The sequence below is a fragment of the Phalaenopsis equestris genome, unplaced genomic scaffold, assembly GCF_001263595.1.
Source record: "Phalaenopsis equestris unplaced genomic scaffold, ASM126359v1 Scaffold000428, whole genome shotgun sequence".
NCBI classification, from domain to species: domain Eukaryota; kingdom Viridiplantae; phylum Streptophyta; class Magnoliopsida; order Asparagales; family Orchidaceae; genus Phalaenopsis; species Phalaenopsis equestris.
The window spans coordinates 5,664,465-5,681,951 of NW_018164869.1; the positions used below are offsets into that span (position 1 = coordinate 5,664,465).

The 17,487-nt window shown below is 33.6% G+C and overlaps 1 protein-coding gene across 1 annotated transcript in view; it reads left to right on the plus strand.

The window, feature by feature from the left end:
* Window positions 1–17,487, plus strand: part of LOC110027422 — a 39,331-nt gene that overhangs the window by 15,915 nt on the left and 5,929 nt on the right. Inside the window, 3 exon segments of the mRNA XM_020728865.1 lie at window positions 7,488–7,568; window positions 7,816–7,907; window positions 13,688–13,780. Of these exon segments, the coding sequence (XP_020584524.1) occupies window positions 7,488–7,568; window positions 7,816–7,907; window positions 13,688–13,780 (266 nt within the window).

Consider the following 17,487-nt stretch of genomic DNA (forward strand, 5'->3'; position numbering starts at 1 on the left):
GGAAGATATCTAAAGGAATGATAAATACATGAAATTTGTGTGCTATATTTTTATATACATCTTTCAAAAAGAGGAGTTAAATGACAAAGTTGAAGCAGGATGCGCTTCAAGAGGTCGAGCCTCATCCCATTTGCTACTCTAGCAAGTCAGAACCATCACCTTTTGATTTGATTTTATCAGCTCACTCCTCTTGTTGAAAGATTTACATAAAAATATAGCACACAAATTCCATGTATTTATCATTCCTTTTGGATATCTTTTTCTTGTCGTCGCCGCCTTAGTTGCCTCCACTCCGACCGTCGCCTTAGACCGCTACCGCTTCCCATCGTCGATGCTTCCACCCGCCCCCATCACCTAAGATCAACTTCGTAGCCCGCCTCTTCGGACTATCGTTTCATGCAAATATTAATATATAATGTATAATATTAATTTAAATAATAATAATAGTCAATAGTTTATAATAATAATTTATATATATATATATATATATTTAAATTATTTATAAAATCATATATTTAAAAATAATTTTATTATATTTTAAAGAAACATCACCAAGATGAGCGTTTCTTTAAAATATCTTATATACTATGAAACACCCGTGTTTCCTTAAATTTTTTATATTTTTGCAGGTTCCTGGAAATCAATATATTTGCATGCTCCTTTCCATAATTTGGCCTAAAGCAAGCGGCCGTTAGGCTAGGGCTATAAGACTGAATCTTAATGTAAGTCATTTGAATCATTTAAGTTTAATTATATAATTTTTTTTTATTAGATAGGTTATGATATTAGTAATTAAAATTTATGAATTTAAATCAGGTATTGTAGTGGAAGATTGCTAGGGAAGGGGCAGTGTTGGACAACTAAAGGCTTTTAAGGTATGCTAGGTTTTTTTTTAAGCTATCTAATGTAATTGTTGTTATGCGTGAGTTTTTAAAAACAAGGTCAAATTTAATCAGGATTCTAATACAGAGATTTCAACTTTGAAGGAGAGGTTATGAAGTAAGCAAGGGGAGGAGATCGACTTGAAATCCTATAAGGAAAATGTTGAACCTTATATTATTTATGAAATTAATGACATAATTAGTTAAATCAATTAATGTTATTAAATTTATTTAGATTGGGAGGTGTGATGAATCTGATAAATCCTTGGAATTTGAGCAAGGCAAAGAATCCTAAAGTTATAAGAGGTTAGTGTGTTAGTAAATCTTTTATATTTAAATAAGTTTTTTGTTTAGCATGTGATTCTTATAGTTTTATACACTTTTAATTAATTTAGGTGTTAGTTAAATGAAGCAAAGTTAAGGGATAAAGTATTTCAAAAGTTTCTGGTAAGTTGAAGTGAGTGATTTTATTTTCTTATATTTATTAAATTAATGTTTTAGTAAATGAATAATTGCTTTATTAAATAGTTTAAAACAAATTTTTAGTTATAGCTTGCATTTTGAAAGTCTGAAATGCCATTAGAGATGAGAGAAAAGTAACTTACATATGAAGGTACATTTTAAAGGATTTTAATTGATTTGAAATAAAAGGTAAATATAAGTCATACGGGATTAGGAGTGTCAAAAATTGACCCGACACTCCAACACAACTCGAAAAAATCTACGTTAGGGTTGACCCGACTATTTTTTGAGTCGGGTTCAGGTCAAAGAATTCAACCCGCTTATTTTTTGGTTGGGTTCGTGTTGAACCCGAAAAACCAAACATGATTCGAATAGTACAAAATTTTGGGTCAGGTTTGGGTTTGGGTCTTAGTTCTTGACCTATTTATTATCTGAGTCGGTTTCATATTAACCTTATTTGGGTCGGGTCATTTTTAGGTCAAATCCGAACCTGACCCGCTGACCCGAATCGACACCCCTATTCGGGCTGGGTCATTTTTGGGTCAAACCAGAATTCACGCCCCAGATGTTACTGACAGGGATGCAATATACCCATACGCGTTAAATGAAATGGTAAATATTTACCTTCGAGTACAATTTGAGCATACCTTTGGGTACATTTTTGAGGGTGTCTTCAGACACATAAATTTTTGAGAATACCTTTGGGCATGACGGTAATTCTGTTATGACTTTTAAAAATGTTAAAAATAATAAATACTTAGAGTGAAACAAGAATGTATAAATTTAAAGTTTTTAGTGAAATGAAATACATTTTAGATTATAATTATTCACTAAATTATACTTATGTTGCAATTAATATTTTCTTTCAGGAGAAGGAAAGTTTTAGGTTGATATATATGATAGGAGATATTTGGTTTATCAGAGGACCACTACTACTATATATTTTGATGATGATAGTTTATATTTATAGTTTCTATCAGATATTCATTCAATGTTCGATACTGGATTAAGATGTTGTTTCTGGATGTTATTGATGGATGATTTAAATTTTATTGCACTTTCTATATTAGTGGCTCTTTTATGTATATTGGAGATTGGTTTCTTCTACTTTTTCTGGCATTTTCCCTCTCTCAGATGGCTTAAAGTGAACTTCGATGGAGCGCTCTCTTTTTGTGGTGTTGCTAGTACCAGTTGTTTTATAAGTGATGAAAGAGGTACGAACCTGCTTGCAATTGAATGCTCGTTTTTGCATTGGAATTGTGCCAAAGTTGAACTTCAAGCAATTAAATCCTTCCAAGCTATTTGTCAGCCGTGGATGCTTGAGTGCAAGGGAATCATCATCGACGGGGATAATATGAATATTATGCAAATTCTTCAAGATTCTATGAAACGTGATGTTTGGCAACGACAACCAACTATTATATCGGATATTGCTTTTTTGTTAAATTTTAGACAAGTTTTGTTCTTTCAATTACCAAGGGAATGTAATGGGGCTGCACTTTTTTGTGCTAGGCATGCCCTTGATGGTTTTGATGGATGTTGATGATGATATAAAACTCTCTAATATACTTGTAAATGATATGACTCACTATTGTACATCATAGATGTATACATGCATAATTTTAGGACTTTTTTTGATATTTTAATGCACAATTTTAAGTAAGTTTTTAAAATGGGAATACTTAGATGTCGTTACTATTAAATATATCATTACTGTTAAATATATGGAGCATGTGACCTACTTCTCTCCCATCTAGCTCTCTCCAATCTACCTCTCTCCCGTTTTATTTAAATAGTATCTTTTGGACTGTCATAAGTGTTAAGCCAAGTTCTCTTGAGAGCTAAGAGAGAAAAAGGAAGAGAGAAAGAGAAAGAAACTTTTCTTGTAAATATTGAAGTGTTCGACGGTGTAATTTCTCGAAGTATTAAAATCTTTTGCAACTTCGTTGAAGTAGACAAATTAGTCAAACCACGTAAATCTGTGAGTTATTTTTTGGTTTGTAATTTGTCAATTCGGTTTTTTCACTTTATTGCTGTCTTTTTTCATAACAATTGAAATCATAGATTTGGTTCGGATTTAAAGAAGAACAATGAGCGGAGACGAAGTGATGATATCGGGGATCGAGAAATTTAATGACATAGATTTTGACTACGAGAGGAAGCAAATAGAGTACTACTTCTATGAAAAGAAACTTCATTTTCTGTTATTGAGAAAATGATTGAAAAAGATGGACGAGATGGAATGAAATCTGTTGGATCGATAAGTTCTGGGGGTTATTTGATTGACCCTTCCCATAACGTATTCAAAAAGAGGATGACTGCAAATCTCATGACAGCTTTATCATGTATGTATGAAAAACTATCGATGAATAACAAAGTGCACTTGATGAAAAAGTTATTCAAATTGAAGATGGCGGAATGTTTGTCTGTTGCTCAACACTTGAATGATTTCAACACTATACAAATCAATTGTCGTTTGTTGAAATTGATTTTGATGATGAGATACACGCGCTGATATTGTTGGCATTATTGCCAAATAATTGGAAAGTCATGAGGATGACAGTTAGCAGTTCTGTAGGTAAATCCAGACTGAAATATGATGATATTCATGATTTGATTTTGACAGAAAATGTGCACAGGAAAGATTCTGGCGAGACCGCAGGTTCAAGTTTGACACTGATTGTTGATTCCAGAGAGAGATCACGGAACATGAACTCAAACAGAGAAATATCAAAATTAAAGTCTGGTCAATATGCAACCTGCTGGAATTGTGGCAAGATTGATCACATAAAAAGGAAGTGCTTGAATTCTAAGGAGGAGAATGTTAGCGCAAATGTGGTAACTGAAAAAATACAGGATGTACTATTGCTGGTAGTTCACAGTTTTGTTGATGACTGGATACTGGGTTCAAGAGCTTCCTTCTATACATCTTCTCATTGTGAGTTAATGCGAAATTATGTTGCAGGTAACTTTGAGAATGTATATCTAGCTGATGGAAAAGCTCTGAACGTGATGAGGATGAGAAACGTTGATATTGCACTCCCTAACAAGAGTAAATGAACTTTTCAAAAGGTTGTGCACGTTTCTGAGTTAAAGAAAAACCTCATTGGAAAAATCTCATTTTTTTCGGACAGCTCAATGAAAGTAGTCATTCAGTAATATTCTTATATATGATCTGGAAGGTATCCAAATGAGCATTAATACTAGCTCGGGGTAAGAAAACTAACACACTATATATGACTATAAATTTACTCAGACGTGGACACATGAGTCAGAGGTGCATTGTGAGGAAACAAAAAAAAATGTTATTTTCTTGAAAGGTGGCTGAGTGCCAAGGGGAATAAAACTGGATCTTGTACACACACATGTATGAAGACTTTCTCCAGTGACATCTCTCGGAAGCTCTAGTTGCTGTAGAAAGGTAAGATTTGTTGATCTACGAGAGACCATAATGCAGGGTAGTGATGAAAGTGAAGAGGAGATTGGGTCCGGGGCATCCATTCCTATTGTTTCAAAGACAAATAATGAAGAAACTCAGAGATATGAAGAAATCTTGTAAGATGAAAATTCAAGCAAGTGGAAACTGACAGAACTTCCACTAGAGAAGAAAACATTACATAATAAGTGGATATACCGGATGAAGATTGTGCTTAATGGCAGTAAGACGTAAAATGCTGAACTTGTTGAAAAGGACTTTCAGCTGAGGGAAGATATTGCCCAGTGGGAGTTGTAAGCAGATTCATGAGTAACCTAAGAAAAAACTTGGAGGTACAAGACTATGTTGACACTGATATGTTGACTAATAGTGCTACTCTTGAGAAATTGAAGTTGGGCTTGACTTCAGTTGGTCTTCCAGCGTGAAGACAAAAGCCATGAGTTGCAGATGTGAAGGAAAGTGGAGTAAAATGAAGGATATCATGTTTGAAGAAAAATGTCGGTAGAACCAGCAGATGATGCAACCTGTAGATGGTCCAGTTAGTGTCCCAATCTCTAAGTGAGAGAATTGTTAAATATATGGAGCTTGTGACTTACCTACATCACCTACCGCGTCTCACCTACCTTTCTTCCGTTTTCTTTAAATAGTCTCTTTTGGTCTGTCATAAGTTCTAAGCCAAGTCCTCTCGAGAGCTAAGAGAGAGAAAGAAAAAGAAAGAGAAATGAAGTTTTCTTGTAAACGTCGAGGCGTTTGACGGTGTAATTTTTTGAGGTACTAAAATTCTTTGTAACTCCTTGGACGTAGTCAAATTAGTCGAACCATGTAAATATGTGTTATTTTCTGGTTTGCAATTTTCGATCCAGTTTTTTTACTTTATTGCCGTTGTTTTTCATAACAATTACTGTTCGACCGCAGTATCCGTCTTAGTTAATTCTACGCACCGGGTCGGGTCATGACAACCCACTTTCCTAATTTTTTTTATGATCAACCAAAAAACCTCCAAATTTGAAAATTCAAACTTTCTAGAAACTATAATTGAAATATAAATAATAAAATATAAATTCAAATATATATATTTTTTTATATGACTCTTGTGATGGGTTTTGAATGAGTGCTGAATTGTGCACTTGTTGGGCTCTTGGGTTTTTGTTAGTGGACTTCTAATTTCATTTGCTTGAGAGTTTGAAGGTGTTTTAATCTTCACTTCATTCTTATAATTTCTTCTTCATTTTTGACTATATCTCATTGCACCACTTAATTCTTCTAGATACAAAATACAATATATATATTTATATAAATAACCTTACATTGTTCTGTATCACTAGGAAGAAGAGATAAATGAATATGTCAAGAGAAGAGATAAGGGTAAAGTGGCAGAAATGTAAGCCCTTATGGGTAGGAGAAAAAAAAAAGAAAAAGAAAGAGTCACAATTTTCTTCTGCTGTTTTCTGTATGTCAAATCTCATCTCTAGAACACCAAACTAATTCTTTGAAGATTATTTACAAGAAGGGAGGAGTAGATCTCACCAATCAATGAAACAACTTGTTGGAGAAAATCACCATGAGAACATGTGTCCCTTAGCTTTCAACAGGCTTATGATTTTCACCGGTCATTTGTAGAGATTATAGAGCTTTAAATCACAACTTCAGATGAACATTCTTACCTTTTTTCAAAATTAGGTGAGGAGAAAGATACCTTTGGGTTGTTGGGGGGATGAGGCAATGAAAGTAAATCTTTTGAGTTGGGACAACTTATATATGTTGCTTTAGATCATGGAAATGCACATGAGTATGGAAGGTTAATGGTAGGGCGCCCTTATGATCCCATAGAGGATGCTAGAGGAAAGATCTTTATTTATTTCATAAGCAATCATTACTTATTATAACTTATGCTGTATTATTTATAATAGCAATCATAACTCTTTTTGACTGTCTAAGCCTATAAATAATCACCAAACGACGAGCATGTCTATGATAGCAAGTGACCATTTTACACCTTACAAATAACGAAGTGATGAATAAGGACGATAACATGAATGACAAATCGGATTAATATAGCTTACGTTGATACAAAAACTTTAGGTTGATAACTTAAAGTAAACAACTCATATTGTGTCATTGGAGGAGGGTGGGAATCTCCCTATTTTCAGGACGTGGGAGCTAACTACCAATATGGGGAAGGGAGATCCCTTCCTGAACAACTAAATAAAGCGAGGAAGGGATCCCTGTCCTCCAATTATTTATTTGGCAGGCGGGGTTTGTGGAGTGAGATAAGTGAGAGCATAAAGGACCAAAGGGTTCCGAGCTAAACAATTTAGTCACGAAAAATGTTTTTTAAGATAAGTATTCTGTTAACTCAAATGTGCCAAATGTAAAACTTTTTTTAAAATTGAGAGTGACCTAATTGTGAACTTTTAGTATTGCTTAGCCCTTAGGGGCCTACTTGCAACATATTCTTTTCTTTAATAATTTATATACGATTTTTTTTTTAATGTTCTCATCATTGCACCTAATTCTTTTTTGTCTTAAGTTTAATGGCTCTCTACTTAGCGGGATAAAGACTTGTTCATGTTGTTGTTGTCATCATCGCTGTCATGTTAGTGTAATGGCTGCACCATAATGGTCATAAAACAACAGTTTGGTACATCCGTACGCATTTCTCTATCTTAATAAATGTACTTCCTATATGTTTGATTTGAATTTGGTAGGATGTAATAATACGGGAATCATCTAGGAGTCGAGTTGATCCCAGGGTTTTGAGAGCTCAATCTACAGAGGAGTATGCTAAGGTACTTAATTTTCTCCTGATCTTGCGTATACTTGTGTTTCATAACGCTGTAATTTTCATTCTTCTATGTGCTTATAGAATTGCTGCAGAGCTTCTTCTGAAACATGAAATACAGCAATTTGTTACATATTTAATTAGTAGCTGAAGAACAAATAATTTGGTCAAGAAAACATACTCCTATGTTAATTTATGCAAAAAGTTGAAAATTGAAACATAGAAAAATTTCTTCCTTTAATGTTGTTTTGCAGTTGAAGAACAAACTTCAAGTGCTTACTCTAGGGATTGGTGGCATTGGTGTAATCTCAGCATATGTTCTCTATAGTCCCGAAATTGCTGCTAGGTAGGTCTGGCAAGCGACATATACATGCTTTATACCATTTTTATATGTGAATCTTGACTCATAGTTCTATTTCAATTTGGAAATTTGACCATATTTATCTTCATTCTTACTGACAAATGATGTAAACTCGTTGAGCATAATCAAGCTTATACCCTGCAAGTTGAGCTTGAGCTCTCGCCAAATTGATCGCCTAGCTCAAACTTGTGTATAATAGTGATAAGGATGATAAGGGATCATGAGAGGGAGGTGCAGGATGGGAAATCAGGGTTAGGGTTGAGGTTGAGGAGGAAGAAGAGGTGGATTATATATCATGATTTTTCTTTCCATTGGCTTAGCAAGGAAGATGATAGAGACAGTTGGGTTGGTAGAGGACATCCTTTCTCTATCCTTCTTTATTTGCATGGCAAAGAAGGATGTGGGGAGGCATGGGAGAATGGTGTTCTTAGCCATGAATGAGGAGAGCCTCTTTTCATCTTGTTTCTTAGTATGGTGAAGGAAGAGTTGATCATTATCCATTGGAAAAAGTTGAATTTGATTAAGCCATTGAAAAACTAGAGCAAATAAAAGTAGAAACATTCATTTGGGCTAATTGATTGCTATTTTTAGAATCACAATTGTCACAACCGGAATAATCAATTACAAATAAGTTTATGTGCAAACAACATAATCATAAGAAAACACTAATAACACAACCAATGATGAGATCACAATCATAGATATTTTACTTATGTTAGAGAATTCTTTGTTATTTTCTTGACTTTCCATTGCTTGCGACATCATCTATTGCCATGTGAGTTTGTCCTCTTTTTTAATTATGAGGCTTGAAAATACTTACATCCTGCATGCATCACGCTAAATAGGTTGCTTTTCATCATGATTACTTTTCTGTATTATGCCATTGAGTTGGTGTGGACAACAAAGCTATTGATGCCCTCAGTCAGGTGGCTTCCCTTCTCTTTGTTTCAGTTGTTTTAATATTGTGCTTGTGACTGAAATTATATCACCCACATTTTCTGGCTTTACAAAAACCTTTCTTTACCTAAGATTATAGCAACCCTTTGATTTGATTATCTCTTACATGATATATTTCTTTATAAACTGTAGAAATTTTCCTTAAAGAGGTTGTTTGTTTAGGGGATGTAAAAAAAGCTTGTTGTTCCCGAACGACTCGTGTTTTAATCGTTTGTTAAATATGCAAGTTGAACACAAACAAATTTCTTAAGCTCAACTTATAAATGAGCCGAACGTGAACAATACTTTATTTAATCGTGTTTGACCTGTTTTAGTTTGAAATAAAGAAATTATATATATATATTTATATATTTATGTATAAGATTAAACCACTGTAGCTCGTGCTTGAGAGGTGAGGTCTCTTCTATTGGACAAGAAGGGTGTAAGTTCGAAACAAATTCAAATCAATTTTTTTAATACTCGGCAAATCAATCAATATCAATTCGAACACGAACAAACCTTTTATGAGCCTAATTCGAACATGAGCCAATTTCGAACATGTGCTAATACACACAAGCCGAACACGAACAGAGCTTTAGCTCACTTAAGCTCGGTTCGTTAACACCCCCGCTTTCGTTGCTTGGCTTGTCATTTTTTTTTGTTTACGATAAAGATGTCAGGCTTGTGGGACATTTTTAGAAATTGTTGGAAATTATTTGGACTAATTTCAAATTCAATCTTTCCTTCCATCCATAAATTGATAGACAAACTATAGTTGTGAACCATGGGATGGGGAAATTATTAAAGCGTATTGTTGGTTATTTTTTTGCGTAGTTCAGATTTAATATTGTTATTGAATTAGCTTAGAATAATTTAATTAATTGTAAAATTGGTAAATCACATCCTCAAATTTTAATAGTGCGGGCCCAAAAAAACTTATAGTTCTCATGACACAACTACATTTGTCGTACTCTCTTTCTACTACATAATTTACCGTGCACATGCAATTAGGATTCATATTGCGTAGCATGCCAACAAATACAAAGCAATAACTTATGCTTGCAGAATTACCCAAAAATTCAACACGAGATTATGGTTTTATGTGCATTTATTCTAAATGTCTTTGCACAACATCTAATATTAGGATAAAATCTTTGAATATAGTTATTTTTATAAGTATATTAATGGAATTAGTTGATATTATAATTCATAGGAAGATAAATATCTTATGTATTCAAGAAAATAAATGAGTTGAAGAAACTATTAAAAAGATTGATAGCTTAGGTTTTAAATTTTGGTATTCAAGTTGAAGTCACACTAAAAATGTAGGTATAATTATAGATAAGAGTTTGAAAGATAATGCAGTAAAAAATAATAAAATTGGAGCTGGAATAATAGTCAATAAGATTGTTGTTAGTATTAAGATTTTTAATGTTATAAGTGCTTAGCTCCTCAAGTAGGTTTAGATTTATATGTTCTAAAGAAAAATTTTGAAATGATTTAGAAAAATTAATACAAATGATATCTCTTGAAGAAAGAAATTTTATTGGGGGAAATTTTTGCAGAGGGATAGAAGATTTTAGAAATATTCATGGTGGTTACGATTTGGAGTGATTAATGAAGGCATAACCATTTTAGATTTTGTTTTAGCATATGATTTTATTATTGTTAATACTTTATTCAAAAAAAGAGATGAGCATTGTATTATTTGTAAGAATGGTTCTAGTATAACACAAATTGATTATTTTTTTATGAGAATAAAAGATCGTCGTGAATTTAAAGATTATAAGATCGTTCCAAATGAAAATTTAGGTACGCAACATTAATTATTAGTTCTGGATTTTAAGATGAATAGTTGTAAGAAAAAAAATATTGAGAATCATTGTCATATAATTTGATGAGAACACTTAAAAGATACATAAAATTATTTTAATTAGTAAACTTCAAAATTTAAAAATTTGTGATGTTCATGAAGAAACAAATTCAGTGCGAGATAAAGTAACAATCACTATTAAACAAAAATAGTTGGTGGAATAATAATGTGCATGAAAAAGATAGATTATAAGAAGTGTTATAAAAATTGGTTTAAATGTAAAAAATTAGAGAACTGAGAAAAATATAAGACGACCCGTAGAAAGTCTAAGAAAACAATTTATGAGTTAAAAAATTTTTTTCAGTGATATTTATAATAGATAATATACTAAAGAAGGTGCAAAATATATGTATAAACTAGCCAAACAGAAAAAAAATAATAGTAAAGATTTAACTTAAGTGTATTAAAAATGAAAATCAAAAAGTGATTTTCTTAGAGGAAGATATTCAAAATAGGTGAGTTAGCTATTTTGAAAATTTTCAAATAAAGTTTCTGAAAATACGAATGACATTAGCGATATTAATATCATTAATAAGGATAAAAAATTTTATTTTTACCTCACATTAGTAAAAATAAAGTTGAGGAGGCTTTATAAAAAACCATGAAAAGTCAGTTGGACTTGATTATTTCAATTGAAGTGTGGAAATATTTAGGAGACTTGGCAGTTTCTTGGCTTACTAAACTCTTTAATATTCTTTTAAAAACTAGAAAGATGCCCGAGGAATGAAAGAAGAGTATTTTGGTCCTATTTTTTAGAATAAAGGGATGCACAAGAGTGTTCAAATTATAAAGGAATTAAGTTGATGTGTCGTACTTTAAAATTATTGTAGAGGGTTATTGAGCAAAGATTAAGACGTGCTACAAAGATTTCTCATGATCAGTTCGAATTTAGCCTGACAGGTTTACTATGGATGCTATACATTTATTGAGATGTGTGATGGAGAAGTACAGGAATAAGGAGGATCTACATATGATTTTTATTGATTTAGAAATTGCTTATGATAAAGTTCGAAGAGAAATCCTTTGGAGAGTTTTGGAGAAGAAAGGTGTTGATATGACTTGTATTCAAGTCATTAAAGATATCTATATTAGAGCTGTTACTTGTGTTCAAACAAGAGAATTGACCAAGTATTTTCCTATTTCAGTTGGGTTACATTAGGGATTGTCTTTAAGCCCATATCTTTTCGCTTTAGTTATGGTTGCTCTTACTGGACATTTACGGGAGGATGTACCTTGGTGTATGTTTTTCGGTGATGATATCCTTCCTGTGGATAATACTAAAGATATAGTTCAGGAAAAACTTAAATTCTGAATACATGGAATGTAATTTTAGGAGTAGATTTAGTGGCAGAGTTATAATTATGGGTGATCAAATCATTAAAATGTGTGAACGTTTTAGATACCTCGGGTATGTTGTTCAGAGTGATGGTGATATTGATGGGGATGTTATTAGTAGAATTCAAGTTTGTTGGTTAAAGCGGAGGAATGCATAGGGCCTATCATGTGATAAAAGTACCGCTCAGACAAAGAAAAATTTTATAAGATGCTGGTGAGACTTGCAATGCTCTGTGGGGCAGAATGTTGGCCTTAAAAAAGAAGTATAAAACAAAGTTAAGTAATGCTGTGTGAGAACGCTTAGGTGGATGAGTGACTTGAAACGTAAGAGACAAAATGCAAAATGAATATATCCGTGATAGGTTTGGTGTAGCTCTAGTGGTAGAAAAAATTAGATAGAGTCATCTTAGATAGTTTGGTCACATTAAACATTGACCATCTGATGATCCTGTTAGGAGAGTAGATGTTTTGGATTCGACTTAAGAAAGACAAGGGTAGACATAAAAAGACTTGCATATTGTATAAAAAATGATCTTAATTTATTAGAATTAAATGTAAGTATAACACTCAATAGGACACAATGGAGAAAAAGGATTCATGTAGCTGACCCCACTTAGTGGGGTGAAGGCTTGTTGTTTTTGTTGCCTCTCCACATCTTTTTTCGTTCCTGATATTTTGTCTTATATAAAATCCTAAAGAAAATGAGATCTGTGTTTGTTCAATTTATCTACAACCAAAAAAAAAAAAAAATACTACCATAAAACTTTAATATTAATAATGTTTTCAGCATAGAAGACCTTATATGTTATTCTGGAGCCTTCAATATTACCAGAAAGTGGAGCTTTTGTTGTGATAAATGCATCTCTTATTCGTGTATCATGTATTGTTTGCTATTTCATGTTTTTATATATATATATATATATAAAATTATATAATTATATAATTATATAATTTTATGGTGATATTTTTGAATATGAATATGGTGGTTGGTTTTAATATGTATATGATGATATGTTCAAATATGGATGCAATATGAAAAGCTTGGGGAGTCTGTGAATTTGTCTAATAATAATGCTTGGAATGGATCTCTCTTTTTCTAAAACATATTTTTCTAATACTGAACTCTTTGCAGGGGGGCTGAAGTTTCCTTTTTGAGAAATAATTTGCAGGATTGCTATAGGATTCAACTATTTTATTTAATTTTTTATTGCTTGGAGACATATGACTACCAGTATATAGGTCAAATACAGCTTTGTTTACTTGAAGGTTTCCATTTTAATTTCTACTTATCTTTTGTGCAGTTTATGTATTTTAGATTCCTTTTGTAATTAATAACTCTGGGAATGAATCCCTCTCTTTTGCTGAAATGTCTCTTCTTATACTTTGTATGGGAGCTAAAGTTTACTGATAAATAATTTGCACTTTAGTAATGGGATTTGACTTTCTCCTTTAATTTCTTTAATGGTCGGAGACAAATGCAAAGAATGCTTGTTGTGATGATTTATAATATATACCGCAAATCCAGCTTTGTTTTTGAGAATTTCCATTTCAATTTTTTTTGGACGTATACTCACTGTCTCTGCAGTTGCTAACTGTATTTATTGACACACTCTGTTTTCAGCTTTGGTGCAGGGTTGCTTGGTTCCCTTATTTACATCAGAATGCTTGGCAGTACTATAGACTCCATGGCAGTTGGGTCTAAAGGTCTTCTCAAGTAAGCCATACTTTCAGTTTTTGAGTACTTATGTAGATAAGGTCATTAGTTGCATTATCTGGAATGGTGCAGAGTGAAACTAGATAGTGTGAAATCCAATAATTTCAGATTACATGTATAAATGGAGCTGTACCTCAAACTGCTGACTTTGCTCTTTCTTCTTTTTTTTACTGTTGTTGGTTGGCATTTTGATGCATTTTTTCCCAAACGTTTTGCATGTGATTTATGTTTATTTTCTCCTTAGCCTTCCTTATCATCGAGGCATCTTTTTTTTTAGAATAAGACCTCATACTTTCAGGGTTATGATCTCAAGTGCTTCTAATTTTGAATCAACATGCGACTGCAAGTATTATTCATTTGGAGAGTGGTTTGTTAATTTGTAACTTAATCCAGTGTTCCTCGTGCATCCATGTAGCTCTAAAGAAAAGCTTATATTGGTTTATGTGATGCGCGGAGAACTTTGAAGGATTAAACTTAGACTATGCAGTGAATGAGTTTGGCTTGCGTAACATTTGTGAATTTATTTTGAGCGAGTCTCAAAATATCGCATCTTTCCATGGAGAGCCGTATTTCTTGGCATATTGTTAATGCTAAATTTGTGATCAGAATTCTGCGGGTCCCACTCATTTCATAAGCAAATTTTGAGCACATGAATTGAAGATTTAAAAAGAAACTCTGAGCACATAGATTGAAAGCCTCTACCATTTGATTAATCTTATAATAGTATTTAAATTTCAATTCTGTGCTCTTGCTTTATTGGCTCCTTTTTAAGTATTTTCCTTTAATGTGATCTTGTATAAGTTTATAAATACCTCATTTTATTTGTACAAGGCAATTTATTTTCCCATTAGTTTAGTTTTATATTATCCAAAGCTTTCAACTTATAATTTCTTATTTGACATAGTTAATTCTTTTCTTCTGCCTGAGTTTTTTTTAATCTCAAAATTTTCACGTAAAATTTTGGGTTGCCGGATCCCAAGCCTTGATTTCAAAAAGTAGAGGATTGTGTTAGGTAGTCAACAACCAACATAAAATTTCTATCGAAAAAATCATGACATGAGTTTTTTAAATTTTAGTTATATTCAAGTCATTAAAGATATGTATACTATAATTGCTACTTGTGTTTGAACAGAAGGATGGTGGACCAAATATTTTCCTATTTTCAGTTGGATTACGTCAGAGATTGACTTTAAACACATTTCTTTTTTTGTTTTAGTTATGGATGCTCCTACTGGACATTTACTGGAGGATATACCTTAGTTTATGTTTTTTCCTAATGATATCATTCTTGTGGATAAAATTAGAGAAAGATTTCAGTAAATACTTGAACTATGGAGGTCTACTTTAGATTCTAAAGGTCTTCGTTTGAATAGATCTAAAATTGACTACAATAATAACAACAACAACAATAAAACCTTAATCTCACTTCACGGGGATCTAAAACTGACTACATGAAATAAAATTTTAGTGGTAATAGATCTAGTGACAAAGTTGCTACAATGGGTGATCAAATCATTAAAAGGAGTGAACGCCTTAGATATCTCTGGCTAATTGTTCATAATGACGGTGATGTAGATGGGGATATTTTTTGTAGAATTTAGTTGAATGGTTGAAGTGGAGGAATGCATCGGGCCTATTGTGGTATAGAAAAGTATCGCCTAGAATTAAAGGAAAATTTTATGAGATGGTGAGACCTGCAATGCTTTATGGCGTAGAATGTTGACATATAAAAGAGAACATAAAACTATGTTAAGTTGAGATGAGAACGTTTGAGTGGATGAGTGGCTTTACACTTAGAGACAAAGTGCAAAAAGAATATATTCGTGAAATGGTTGGTGTAGCTCCAGTGGGAGACAAGATTAAAGAGAGTCGTTTTAGATGGTTTGATCACATTTAACGTTGATCATCTGATGATCCAGTTAGGAGACTAGATTTTTTATATTTGACCTATGTTAAGAAAAATGGAGGTTGATCTAAAAAAACCTGAGCATGTTGTATAAAAAATGATCTTGAAAAAATGATCTTGATTTATTTGAATTAAATGAAAATATAACACTCAATAGGACGCAACACTCAATAGGACGCATAGGACGCAATGGAGAAAAAAGATTACCCGATTTAGTGGGATAAAGACTTGTTATTGTTGTTGTTGTTGAGTTTTTCACCTAAAATTTGTGATGTTTCTTTATTTCATTATTCATCACATCAATTTTTTAATAGTAAGATTGATTTGTATGAACGGTTGCTTTTTATTGAATTCAGGAATGTCAGTGATACCAGAGTTAACCCAAACGACAACTCAAACGCGACAAATTTTATTATTGAATTATAAAAATGACTACAAGGACGACTCCTCACCAACAATGACACATGAATATCAAGATTGCATAAGTAGTAAAATGAACACAAACAATAATACGACACAACACTAAAATTGTAAAGAAAAAAAAGAGAAATGTGGGAAATAGATTAAGCATAAAACAAAAAACAATCTTGGACGGTGTCAATGAGGCAGTATGGAGGCCCATTAGACTGGGTGGCAGAGGGGTCTACAACAACTAGAGAGGAGTTGGATGAATCTTCAATGTCGGGGAGTGACAGAGAGCCGATTGCGGATGGTCAGCGGAGGTAGGAAGGGTGCTGGAGAATCCGAATGGTGTAGCTGCCTACTGGGGAAGGGCTTGAAGGCACGACAAACTCCTTTGGGAGGGCTGGGAGGTGTGGCAACCTGTTGTGGGATGACTGGGAGGCACAATCGCCGGCTTGGGAACGGTTGTGAGGTGCGGCGGAGGAAGGAGAGGGCGTAGGGAGTGGTGCAGCAGGAAAGGAGTCATGGTTTTTCAGGATTGCTGAAGGAAGCCTTACAGGAGGTTGAACTGTCCGCCGGAGGAACATAGAAGGTTGTAGTGACGAGGGGAGATGCCGAGTGGTTGCAGCAGAGCGATGATACACATCACCTTGGCGGGATATAGCCGTAGCACCACTCTTCTGAAGGATACAACTTCAAATGAGGGAACACTAGGAAGAATATCTGAAATCAGAAAATCAAGTACTTGTTAGGACCTATGCAAAAACAAATATAAATAGAGAGAAGACTAGTAGCTAGTAATGGTAAGATCTAAGAAAGGAAGGGGAGGAAATAGTAGGAATTGAAGAGGGGGCCAGCAACGACTAGGAGGCGGAAGATTAGGGCACGAGAAGGAAATGATCGCAGAAGAGGAGTGGGATCACGACACTTAAGTGGATTTGAACCAGTTCCGGTTCAATAGAGACGCTGGACGGTTCAAAATGCCACGCTCGATCAACGGGTGCGAATTGCCCATGTGCTTGAATGATTTTGCATCAATCTCCCAGGGTTGCGGGAGCTTCAATATTGTTTGCCAAAGCTTCCAGTCCCTCGTAGTATGGAAAATGATTCACAACATTGAATGTTGTAATTTTGGAATCTCTTGACAGGTCAATTTTGTATGCATTATCGTTTAATTTCTTTAAAATGTGGAACAGTCCATCAGCTATGGGCTTGAGTTTGCTGTATGCTCCTAGAGGAAATTATTCTTTTTTCACTCATAGCCACACGAGGTTGCCTTCCTGAAATGTTGCTTTTTTCTGGACTAGTTTGCTTGTGTTTGATATTTATGATTTTGCTTAGAAGCATCATTGTTGATCTCTGCGGGGGGGGGGGGGGGGGGGAGGGGGGGGGACAACTT